The 12587-nt window shown below is 36.5% G+C and overlaps 2 protein-coding genes across 10 annotated transcripts; one reads left to right on the top strand and one right to left on the bottom strand.

The window, feature by feature from the left end:
* Positions 1-64: 64 nt before the first annotated feature.
* On the bottom strand, positions 65-4296 carry AMSH2 (associated molecule with the SH3 domain of STAM 2). 8 transcript variants are annotated; one of them, XM_089046517.1, is made up of 10 exons: positions 4055-4296; positions 3165-3274; positions 2933-3051; positions 2757-2830; positions 2555-2644; positions 2067-2129; positions 1894-1968; positions 1749-1811; positions 1208-1260; positions 65-857 (listed from the first exon to the last, which is right to left on the bottom strand). In XM_089046517.1, the coding sequence occupies exons 2-10, from the start codon at positions 3224-3226 to the stop codon at positions 683-685; spliced, it is 774 nt and encodes a 257-aa protein (XP_088902643.1). In that variant the 5' UTR covers positions 3227-3274; positions 4055-4296; the 3' UTR covers positions 65-682. The 8 variants fall into 8 exon arrangements, with proteins under 8 accessions (XP_088902643.1, XP_008221816.2, XP_008221818.2 ...); XM_008223594.3 differs by adding an exon at positions 3552-3626 and having other exon boundaries at positions 2757-3051; positions 4055-4294; XM_008223596.3 differs by adding an exon at positions 3552-3626 and having other exon boundaries at positions 2757-3051; positions 3165-3202; positions 4055-4294.
* Positions 4297-6340: 2044 nt separating this feature from the next.
* On the top strand, positions 6341-12079 carry LOC103321764 (carbonic anhydrase 2-like). Of its 2 annotated transcripts, none has more exons than XM_016792231.2 (9): positions 6341-6629; positions 9019-9080; positions 9378-9509; positions 9633-9681; positions 9756-9872; positions 10203-10256; positions 10728-10813; positions 11449-11554; positions 11662-12079. In XM_016792231.2, the coding sequence occupies exons 1-9, from the start codon at positions 6576-6578 to the stop codon at positions 11824-11826; spliced, it is 825 nt and encodes a 274-aa protein (XP_016647717.2). In that variant the 5' UTR covers positions 6341-6575; the 3' UTR covers positions 11827-12079. The 2 variants fall into 2 exon arrangements, with proteins under 2 accessions (XP_016647717.2, XP_008221815.2); XM_008223593.3 differs by lacking the exon at positions 6341-6629 and adding an exon at positions 8585-8799.
* The last annotated feature ends 508 nt before the right edge of the window (positions 12080-12587 follow it).

The raw sequence follows: 12587 nt of genomic DNA, 5'->3' as shown, positions 1-12587 counted from the left end.
CACCATATTTTTTTATACAAGCAATATTGGAGGAGAGAGAAATCGAAACTTAAGATCTCGGATGCGAAGCATGGTTTAAATTCTCTTAATTACTTAAGTTACAACAAGTGCCTTGCATTCTCACAGTTAAAAAAAAAAAAAAAACGAGAAGCCTTTGTTTGAGTACAGATGCTTTTGCCAGCCAGATTAAACAAGGATGGCACTAGTTGTCCGGTACTATCCAATACAATTCAAGACTGGAGAAGAGAAACCATAAAGTGAGGACGGCTCAATAATGAAGGGTGGACCAGGACCAGTGCCAGTGCCACCGATGTTGCAGCATTATTGAACCCAGCAGAGTAAAACTTTTACAGGGGATCCAGAAAAGTCGGTTGAAACTTGAACATGATATTTATTGAGCATCAAAAGGTCAAAACTAATGAAAAAAGGCACAGGTAGAAGTTAAGGACAGTAATTACCAGTTGCGTGCAAAAGAGAAACACATCGAGACCCACAATTTGTTCTTCCTTGTTCTTTTTGGTACTTTCAAAACGTTATTTACACTGGTTAATTATGCAGATACTTTTCCTTTTTTTTTTTTTTCAATCTGAATTATTAAATACCATACCAACAACTTATTCCAAGCTCTGTTGCTAATTGATGTGTCGACAGTGTGAAAGTCTTGCATTTCTAAACAGGCATGTCAACGCAAGTCAAAGATTTCAAACCTCAGATTTGAGTTTGTGTAGACATTAGAGCAGTGCTCGTAAATGGGGCTCCCATCTGTGGTTTCTTTGTGAGGATGAAACCCTTCCTCTTGGCACTCTTTTAGGACACTCATCCCACCAGGGTCGGATAGACGAAATATTCCATAGCTCCTGGAAAAATCCCAACAACAAGTTTCTCAACATAGCTATGTGAAAAGATGTTGTTAGTTATTAGCTGTTGAATCGAAACAAGTTGGTTTTGTTTGCATATGCAATGCTTCCCTTAATGTTGTGTTCTTAGAAGGTAGAGCATACTCAATTTTATGTATTTTCATGTGCTCCTACTTACATTTTGAAACATATACTTGCATATTCAACCGGCCTACTTAAGGAGTTTTGTACTGGAATTCTTTTACTTTAGAAGAGGCTCAACTTACTGGTCATATTTTCAAGGAAAAATGGTGAGCAGAGAATAATGAATTCACAAAGCATTACGAATGAAGCCTATCAGAGTTGCATACCTGGAGGTATCTGTCGGAGCCATGACAATGGCAATTGCCTCAGGTATCATAACCTGAAGATATAAAAGATGGAAAAGGAGATGTTAGACTTCACTTACGATAACAGGAACCAGAACCATATTAGCATAATTACATGTAACATTTGCAGTCATTGCAAATAAACTGATTGAGTGCGTAGTCCTTTGTTGAAGTGGAAAATAAAAAACCCCCAAAAGAAGGCAATTCAGAACTCTTAATCTTAAATAATCTTAAACAATGGACTGTATCTAACCTTTTTATAGTTGTTCCAACAATTGTAAACGAAGTGTTGAAATTCAGAACTCTTAATCTTAAATAATTGCATCCAAATGGATCGTAAAACTATATGAAATGTGCCAATATCAAAGGAAGTTAGTACAAGTACATGTGATTTCAATGGATAACTTCCGAAATTTTCCTGTCATACTTCTGATGTGGTTATACTAGATATGATGAGAAAAGAACCAAACCCGTAAACATTCTTGATAATGACAGTGGCCTTCCCACTGATTGAGTCAATTACCTGACATGAATAATGAGTGTGCAAATCCACTGATGACATGAAACATTTTTGAGAAGGATGTGTCTGAAATTAAACAGTTGACAAAGGTCAGAGTTCACGAAAAATGAATATTATTAATTACTTTAAAATAATAGGAAATGCCTACATGGATCCATCCTACAGGGAAAAGTGATTGTTCGTTTTGTATGGAGAAAATTTCCTCGTCATTTGTCGCCTGGCACTTTCATATTTTGCAGTCAGCAGAAAACAGTATTGAGATTACACACTCTGAATGAAAAACAGACATACAAGAGGAGTGAACTGCCAAAAGATACTTACAGAGTTGGAAGTGCATTCCTGTTTGGGTATGATCAGAGTTGTCACATAGAATGTTCCATTTTTCTATGCACACACAAGAAACAAATATATATTACCTTCAAGGAAATAATCACACTCTAATCTATTTCCGCTTTCCTTTTATAACATTGAGAATAATTGTATAGTAAAGATCCAGAAACAATTTTGAATGTGCAAACCGTGAGAAAGTGAGAGAGGTTTGGGTTTTGAATGAGATTGGGAGACAGAAGAAACTGCTTGAACATAGCAATGGAGACCTATGGAAGTGAGAATGTGTAATAAATAAAACTATATGCCACAAAACAGTGAATGCCTAATGATCTGAAACATATGTTTTTCAAAAGAAAATACTCCCATAATATAGTTGGGCCAATTGCTGGGCATTCTTATACTTGTAAACCTTACATATTCACCATATCTTACGCAAGAAACATATTGGTTTTAGAATCTAGGGAGAACATGAATCTTACCAGAAAGGCGCCAAGAGTCCCACATGTTTCTAGATCCTTCTCTGTATTGTCTTTAGCAAGCCCAAGGAAATCTTCCATTAAATTTGCTGACTGAAAAGGATTATACCAGTTAATTATCAGATATCTATACTCAATGTAGAAATATACCCATAAAATAGTCCCGAGTTTGGATGATACACATGGAAATGCAAAAAGTTCTTACAATATGTACATCTCGCAGGACCGTAGATGATGTTGATTGATTAGATGACTGTGATTGTCCATGCTCTGTATCAACTGTAATTTGTGAAATATTAGCACCTTGAGGCACACTTTCTGTGTAGGAGATTACAGGAGAAGGAGAGAACTGAGTAACAGTATGAACGGTGATGTTCTGACATTGGCTAGTTGTCTTCAAAAATTTTGAACCGCAAAATTTACATGCGCAGAAACTACTGTCGGATTCCACTGAACACAAAGATGACACGCTAGTGTTTTCCTCATTGATGTTCATAAAGCTGTAAACCAAAAAAGGAATTGATACTAAATTAACAAGAATTTGCATAAGAATGGTAGTTTTGCAAATTGTAAAAGGGTTCTCTGAAGTGGATATATTACTTGATATCTATACCTTAGACAACTTCTTTCTGCCATAGCACAACTTCCAACCTGAATGAGAGGAACTGCAGTCATAAGGACTCGAACCAAATTACAGAAGAGATACTTTTTCCCCAAAACTTCCTGAACTCATTGTAAACTAATTCTCAGTGTTCCACCTTAATTTACAGATCATTATAGGAAATAAAGAAACAGCTTTTGTCATTCCAAAGGTGCTTTAAGAGCGCTAATAACCGAACAAAAAGTGTTTTAGACATCATTGAAAGATGTTATTCTTTATGAAAACATTGTTTTGGAAACTTCATGTCGCACAGATCAAATTACACAAAATTTCTATTTCCAAACACCTTTATATGAGAGAGAACATAAAAAGAGAGGAATCTCAATTCTGTTTTTGTACCTTGTTATGAAAAATCTTTTCTTTTGTTGAATACGCCAAGTAACTCCATTGCTGAGAGTTATAACATCAGTCAGTCTGTTAATCCAAGTTACAAAATTTATGAAACTCCTTCGCTTCCCATTTGTGGTAAACAAAGAGAAAACAGTCACCATTAATTTGATGCACCTATAGAAAATATTACTAATTTTTATATTAAAACATCTTCAGTTTGAACATGGGAGTATCCTCCTCAACTTTCTGTAACTTGTACTTTACTTGACTGTAGTTTAGAAACCAAGGAGAAAACCATAGTTCCCAGAAAGGGAAAGACAAATATATATAGCCGTCTGTGAGTGAATGTTGACAGTAGTGAAAACAAATACAACCCAGAATAGTAAACAACCAGGGTGTGTGAAGCCCTTTCTCAAATTTCCCAAAGAAAATTGGTGGCTGAATTAGTAGGGAAGATCACTGTCAAAACCAGAAATTGTTGATTGCCCACTAATTATAAAGGGAAAGGTTACCTGCAGTGCCTGTCAAGTATGGTGTATAGCTGGGAGATGAACTTGGAAGTTGGAGGTGAAATTTACGAGCTGTGTCTTCAGGATTTGAGCTTCGCATCCCTTGGGCAATGTAGCAGTTGATTTTCAATAACTTTTTTTGTGTGTAAATGAACAACACACGATCACCCAAAGCGGTGCATTGACACCACCACGCAAGCTGCCAGCACCATCACACACGTAGGGGTGGGTGAGTGCGGTCCAGTGCACATCGGTTTCATACTCATCATATATAGCTAAACCAATCACGCAGTTAACTGGATTTGAGGTATTCAATTAATGTTTTAAAAGAATTCGTAAAAGTTTGGGGGTATTTAATTCAGATTTTAATGGACTTTAAAAAAATACATTGAAATTTAAGTGTGTTTAATTATGACTTTTTAGAAGTAAAACAAAGTTTAGGTGTATTCAAAAAGTCATTTATTTTGAATGAATTAATGAGAAGGCCCTGACAAATCTTATGTCAATCCAAGAAACTTTGAAAATGCTCTATATTTTCTAGTCTTTGAATGTGTGTAAGTCAAGTGGAGGTAAAAAAACATATCTTCTCTTTTTCTACTACGCTTTCATATATGTATGATATCTGTTGATACTCTTCCCAATAGTTATTGTTATTGTACATCATATATCTTCAATGTCGACAATCTTTGAACGTATGTTTCTCGTTTTCCCAATAGTTGATGTTGCTGTTACAAATAAAAGCTCCAATATCTTATCTTTGAGTAGTTGTTGTACATCATAAATCGATGTACAGTGGCATCCCAATTATTTTTTATACTTTTCCTTCTTCTTTTTTCCTTTTTTATTTATTTATTTTGATTGCTGTTATTTTTTATTTGTTTTTGTACTGCATATCATATATATGCTATAGCCTTCTTTATCGTTCTATAGGCATCCCTTTTTTTCCTTTTCCTTCTTTGTATTAGTTGTTTACAATTTTATATGTGCAATTCAGATTTTTTTTGCTATTAATAGAGATGGAAGAAGTAGACGCAATACTATGGAATGAAGAAATCGAGGAAGAAAAAGAAGAAGAGGAAATGGATGATGATGAATTAGAGAAACATTATTTTGAAACCATAAAGATATTGTTGATGGAAAAACGATAAACAGCCCAAAAAAACGAAAAAAAAGAAAATAACATTTTAGAGCTCTAATAAACTCTTTTAAAATTTATGATAAAACTCTAACAAACATCATTAAAATCAGTCTAGGAATTCAATCAAACTCTATGTGGAGTTTATAGGAATCAATTGAAATATATTGAACTCTATAAACTTTATAATTCCATTGAACTCTTTTAAAATCTTAATTGAATACATCCTCCTTAGACTTCTAGTCCTAGTGAGATGAAACATAATACTGAAAAGTAACAACCTATAAGAAAATATTAGTGTCAAAAAATAATGAAATTAACATGGTCAAAGGGTCTAACCCAAACCAAAAGGGGCCTTTTGCATACCGATTATTCAAGATATTTGGGCCCTATCTTCTTCTATTGCAAGTGTCCGGTTTCAACACGTCTTTAGGGAGGCTAACTTCACGGTGGATGCGGTTGCAAAATTAGGTCATGGTTTTTCTAATCAAGTTTTATGGGAGCTTGGACTCCTGTTATCTGTTAGGACCCCCTTTTATTTTGACCTCTTCGGGCGCTCTTGCCCGCATGAGGCTTTGTCTTGTAATATTTCTTTTCCTTATCCAAAAAAAAGAAAAAAAAAGAAGTAGTTTCATGTTTAAATCCCCATGACAATGTGTGTGAGAAAACTCCCTCCTTAATATTTCTTGTATAAAAATAACAAAAACATAGACATTTTTTATTTGGTTTTTGCAGGTTTTTACTCGGCTAAATTGAACCAATTCAAGTTAATTACAATTTGGTTTGAAACTATTGTAAATAATTCGTGAAAAAGACCTATGAAAATATGTAAAAAATATGTGAAATATACAATTTATTTTAGGCTTTTTGGTGTACGACTTGTCGTTTGTATTACATGAGTATGTATGATGAGTTGGACAACGGCAACATTATTCCGGAAAATTGTCGTGATTTTGTGGTTGGTTTTGGTAATTGGGATGACGACACGCAATACATCACTTTCAAATCAATGGGTGCAGCTCCATGCCATGCCATACAATGTACCAGGATTGGCTATCTGAAGATGATGATGACGATGGGCTCACTGGAGACTCATAACAAATATGAGATCCTCATTCCATAGAGATAGAAGGTCCCTACTTCACCTCTCGACGCTTTGCTTCCTTTATCCACTGGGGCAGGGCTGGGATGGGAATGTAGAGCTACCACCTAACCTTCTACCTTTCTCTCTGTGTGTGTGTGTGTATATATATACACAGAGAGCGAGAGAGAGCACAGGAGAGTCTGATTTTGCCTCCAACAGGCAACATGGCTCAACCTTGGTGGGTGCTGCGAGTCTAACTTCCAAAAAGCAGCTCTTCTCAACCTCAGTTGACAGAGAAACGGGGCATGGCTGGATCGTTTCGAAGATGCTTGTTCTGTTGTACAACAGCAAGGGTCACGGTAAGATCTCCTCCAACTTTAAAGCTTTATTATTTTATTGCTTGAAGAAGATCATATTAATATTAAAGTTCAAGTCAAGAAACTAACAATTAACATGTTGCAGAGCTAGCTAATTACATGTTGACTTGGAACAATTTAGTAATCATAATTAAACTGGTGTTGTTGCCTTTCAACTTTTTCATGAGCCAACTAAAACTTTTTGTTACTCAACGTCACTTAATTTTTCTATTTTTGTATAAAAATATTAGGACCCGTGTATAAAATACTTCGGTCGCATAATATAACACGAAATAGAGTCAGATAATTATAAAATGTTTGTTTCTTGATTATGGCACGAACAATGCAAACTATGTATATTTTAATTCTCATCCCGGAGACATGGCGCAACTATAGAAATGTTGTCAACTATAACTGAATATATGGACCAATTAAAGTTTTTGCAGTACGATTGGCAATTGCTAGCACGACTTAGGGTGAAGAAGATGGATTGGCTTGAATCTATATTAATTTTGGGTGCCTCTGCTTCTGGCCCAGTTATATCCAATGCCGGTGTCGACAAGGAACCCACTACCATACCATCCAATCAAACTTGTTTTTTTTAATACAAATTTATAAATAAACCCAATCCTAAACATGTATTCATAAAAAAATCCAAGCACTATTTAAACATAGAAACACACTCAAAATCAACCCTAAAGTCAACTTTTTGGGTGTGTTTATAAATGGGTTTTGAGTGTGTGTAATGATGGGTTTTGGGTGTGTTTATAAAGTGTTTTGGGTGTTGAGTTTTTTTATAATTTCAACCTCCATTTTGGGTGTTTTAGTGAAACTCCCTTTTTTTAATTAGAGCTGATGCTTCTATAAATAGTACAGAGGTCCGAAACTCAAATGTGAGAGGTCATTCAATGAAACCTTATAAATTGTCTTTTGGTTTGTTTCAAACATTATTATTATTATTTTAATTGGTTCATTTCAACTTCACTTATTAATTAATTAATCAATTGAGGTTCTACCTATCTTTTTTGAAGTTTCGAAAGCAACGAATGGAATTTCTATTTGTCCCATAGACTTCATTGTGAACAACTCGCTCGATTTGATTTTAATTTTGACTAGACGTATACAAAAACAACTTGCAAAATGCCTTTTCGCTTTCAAGAAGAGTGCATCATGAGACCACTTTTTAGAGGTCGAAAATATTTTCTTTCGGAAGTTGATGAAGAAGAAGATAATGCTTCATGGAATTTAATCTAAAAATAGACAGTCTAAAATATAAAAAAATTAATTTCCGTTACGCGTGCTGACAATTTCATTTCTAAGTACAGTTCATAGGTAGACGCCACCGTTTTATTAAAAATAGAAGTGCTTCAATCACTCACCCTGATCTTGTTTCTTTCTTTTTTCAGTCACCCTATCCTATCACCCACCACGTGGCGCCTACCCACTTGTACCCTTTGGTTGACTTCCTCATGCCCATACACCCGCCTTCCGCTACCTACATGGGTGCCGTTGTTTAACCTTTTTAACAAGCTGTTTTTCTCAAGTCACCCTTTTACCGCGCTATTAGTTACGTATCCTCCAGACCACTTGACCCGCCCTGCCTATTCTACACCCAAACGCACGGCATCATTACCTACCTGAGACGCGGAATTAATATTGCGGAATGTTAGTAGACGCGTATTAGACTAGTTGGCCACGACAGTGAGTTCGTCCCCTTACATTCAAGTTTGAGCTCCCCCTCGCATTTCCCTTCTCGTTTTTCTTATTCAGTTTGTGCTACATATATTCCAACCACACATAAATATGTATAAAATAACATTCCTCTTTAATATTTCATAGGTTTTACCAATTAGGAAATTATCATGTACAAAAACAAAAACACATGATTAGGCGTTCTCTAGTTTCATGTTCATTTCTTAAAATCCTAACGTCGCAAGTAACGTAACGTTATCTAATCCAAAAAAATAATGGAGGTTTCCATATAAGTCAAATGTTTTGGATATAACTATAACAAAAGGCAAAGGCAAAATATTATAAATACCAAAGGCACAGTTTACGTGAGTTGTGCTCAACTGGTGGTCACTGTCCCCTCCTCTTCCTCCTCCCTCCCTCCTCAAATCCTCATCACCTGCAAAATTCGATTCTCTCCAATTCCCAAATCCCAGCTTCACAGGTCCGTACACTCTTTTTCTCGATCTTTCTCTTATTTCTGTACGTTGATCTCAACCGATCCTGATCAGATATGTAAATTACTAATTTGCGCATGCAAATTCTGAAAATAATTCGTCTGTAATTCACATGTTTGATTCTGCAGAATTGTGAAATTGATTTATAAAACAAATTCGTCTTTTTTTGTATTGAATTTGGATTGGTTGATTTTTGGGAATTGCAGAAGGAAGACATGGCTAAGGACTCGTACGAGGATGCCATTGCCGGACTTTCGAAGCTCCTGAGGTACTTTAACGACTTTCAAATTACAATTTCGTTATTCTTCTCTCCGTTCTTTCCTCGTCCTGACAAAACTAAACCACCGTCTGTCGTTACGTCCTTTGCTGTGATTAGCCACAAATAGCTGTCCTTCTCTGTCATTTTGCCGTTTCCTTTTCGATCACGACGCGTTAAGCCTATCAGGCAGTTCTCGTTGCTGCCACGTGGGGGCCCTTCCGTAATGGCATTGGATCAGCCGTCTGTGACCGTGGTGGGCCCCTTTTGACCTGGCTGTTATTAACAACTTCGGTTTGATAACTGCAGTGAGAAAGCCGACCTCGAAGGCGTCGCCGCAGCAAAGATCAAGCAGATAACGGAAGAGTTGGAGTCGGGCGGGCTGGACCCGGTCGACAAGATCAGAACCGGTTTCCTCCATTTCAAGAAGGAGAAATTTGAGTAAGTTCCAAAATTATCCAAAAGAAATTATAATTATTCTCTTGTTCGAATATGCTGTTCGCTTAATTCCCCTCTTTTTCCCCGATCCAAAACGATTTACCCAAACTACCCTTCCGGTTCTAGGAAAGATGCTGATTTATACGACAAGCTTGCGACAGGCCAAAGCCCCAAGGTCAGTGATGAACAAATAATATTAGATTAGTTAAGGTGATTAATCAACCTGTAATGTGATTGTTGTCTTTGCAGTTCATGGTTTTTGCATGCTCAGACTCCCGAGTTTGCCCCTCGCACATCCTCAATTTCCAACCGGGGGAGGCCTTTGTGGTCAGAAACATCGCCAACATGGTCCCTCCATTTGACCCGGTTCGCCTAACAACCCCGATTAAATTAATCTCCACTTGCATTGGATGATTGTTTCTTCTTGTATTTGTTTTAGTTGTTGGAAAAACATCAAAACATTCATAATTCATTACATGTTAATCATACGTTAGCAAATGCGCGTAATGTTTATTTCCGAACCCTCCAAGAAAACTGCGCATGATTCCTCAACCCAAATGATGGAATCTGCTTTAAGATTATATAAAATGAAAAAATGGGTCCATCTTTTTTTATTTTTTTATATTATAAATAAATATATTATAAGTTTGGTTGTCTGTAATTGTATATGTGTATGTTGACTATTTGTTGCTGCAGAAAAAATACGCGGGAGTGGGGGCAGCCATTGAATATGCAGTGTTGCATCTGAAGGTGAATATAATAGGAAGAGCCACTCTCTTTTTTCTTTTCCATGTTCAACTCTACTTTTAGTTGTACTGCTCTGGCTGGAACCACTATATTCAACTTTTTTCCTCTGGTTTTTTTCTTCTTCAAATTCAATAATGGTCGCCTAGTCGTTGGTTTTGTTCCTTTGCTTACAACAAATAATCATGTTTCCTTGGGGCTCTCACCCTCCGAAATAAAAGGGGCAGAAAAAGTGAAAAGTTGCAGATACAGAAAGGAGAAGAAGGAATATTAATTGTTAATTAAGTAGAAATGAAGGTTTCTCACACACACACAATTACGAATCACGATGTTAAGAGAGTTCGAACTTGAGACCTTTGATTTGTGAGTCAAGACCCTGAGCTAGACCCCATTGGCATTATGCCTTTTATTCCAATAATTTTTCATATTTATTTTAAGATTAGGAATGATGAATGAAAAAGATAATATGAATTTCAGGTGGAGAATATTATTGTCATTGGACACAGCTGCTGTGGTGGGATCAAAGGGCTCATGTCAATCCCAGATGATGGGACCACTGCTAGGTAAGCCAGCCTTCATTTCATTTATGAACACAAGAAGAAGAAGAAGTAGCTTAAAGCCTTGAAACACTTTGCATATTTCTTAATTTGGTTCAGAAGTTGTACATATGCTTGAATTAAGAAGAATAATGAACCTTATTTGCAGTAAAGAGTTTAAAATGTTGGCCCAATTGGTTGGTTTCTTTCTCCTTCGTCCCTCCCATGTGGTGTTATTGCTAGTTGCTATAATTAGTGTATTATAATATTGATTTGTGTCATGTCCAACTCAATGGGAAGAGAATATGGACTTTATTTTGGCAATGGTACCATAATTTTTCGGAGGCATCCATAAAGTTGGATAAAGCAGAAGTTGAAGGACAAAGTGGTTATGAGTCATGACAGCCTCAGATTCTCTTGTTTTTCAATTTTGCTTTGAGATTTGGTCCAACTTTGAGCATACTTTTTAACACCGTTCCGAAATCTATCAATGTGGTACTGTCCGTGCAGTCAAAATCTCACTACTGTTGTTTTAATTCCTTCCTTAATCATCATGCGTATGCTGATGCTGCTGCACATATGGCACAAATTTTACTGCACTTTCTGATCCAGTAAATTATGCATTAACAGTGTTTCCATCTGTACATCCCTTGAAATTTCAGTGAGTTCATAGAGGACTGGGTGAAAATCTGTTCGCCGGCTAAGAACAAGATCAAAACAGCATACAGTGGTTTAACTTTCAAAGAGCAGTGCACCAACTTGGAGAAGGTATTTTTTCATTTTTTTATATTTGAGTAAATTAAAATCAAAACTGGAAACAGAGCTACCGAATTCGGCTAGCTTTATCCATCTTCTTGTTTGTGACCCTAATGCAGGAAGCTGTGAATGTGTCACTGGGAAACCTACTGACATATCCATTTGTGAGAGAAGGGGTGGTGAACAAGACACTAAGCCTGAACGGCGGATACTACGATTTCGTCAACGGTAGCTTCCAGCTTTGGGATCTTGAGTTCAAAATTACACCCCATTTGTCTGTCTGAGCAGCAAACGTTGTCCAGAAGCCTTGGTATAATTTCCTATGTTCTGCATTTCCCTTTGGAACGTTTTTGCAAAATAATAGCCTTTATGGCTTTGTGTCATAATGAAATAATGTAGTTTGGTCCATTTCCCTCTCTCTTTTTGTCGCCGTATGTAAAAATTCTCCTTTCTAGGCTTCAAACAGTGTTAAAATTTTCTATACAGTGATTGTACTTCTAGGTATGCCTTTTAGGCAATGCTTTATTCTGTTTTAAATTTTCATCTTACTCCCTTTTTCTTAAGCATTTTCTTTCTAATAATTGTGATTCTAAGAATCGCTTTCAGAAAAGAATCAGCGAAAATGCTATAATGAGGAGTTGTGAGACGGGTTTAATCCCAAAGAATCAAAGCCACAAAATCAATTTGGGAAAGACAGCCCAAAACCAATACAAGCTGAAACCCAGCTTTACAATTCAATGTTGGGTTTTGTTGTCCGTATTCTTGTGGTGGCCAGAGGCCCAAAAAACTAGTAGATGCGGGTCAACCTACAAGTCGTCCAAAGGTGACATTGTCGTTTTCAAAACTTACACGGCACATGAAAATTTTGAACTCGGTCAAGGAAGGCACATTAAATGTTGGAAGCAAACATAACATGTGGGTGTGTTGTGTTGTGTGGACCACCTAGAAGGACGGAGCTGGTAAATCCAGTCCAAGCAGGACCTTTACGTTTGGGTCAGTGGCTCACTGTTCCAAAAACCAAAATCGAAACCAAATAACTTATAAA

This window comes from Prunus mume, linkage group LG2 (genome assembly GCF_029339155.1).
Source record: "Prunus mume cultivar Tortuosa linkage group LG2, ASM2933915v1, whole genome shotgun sequence".
NCBI lineage: Eukaryota > Viridiplantae > Streptophyta > Magnoliopsida > Rosales > Rosaceae > Prunus > Prunus mume.
Note: the sequence above shows the minus strand (reverse complement) of the source record. Positions and strands in the feature narration are given on the sequence as shown.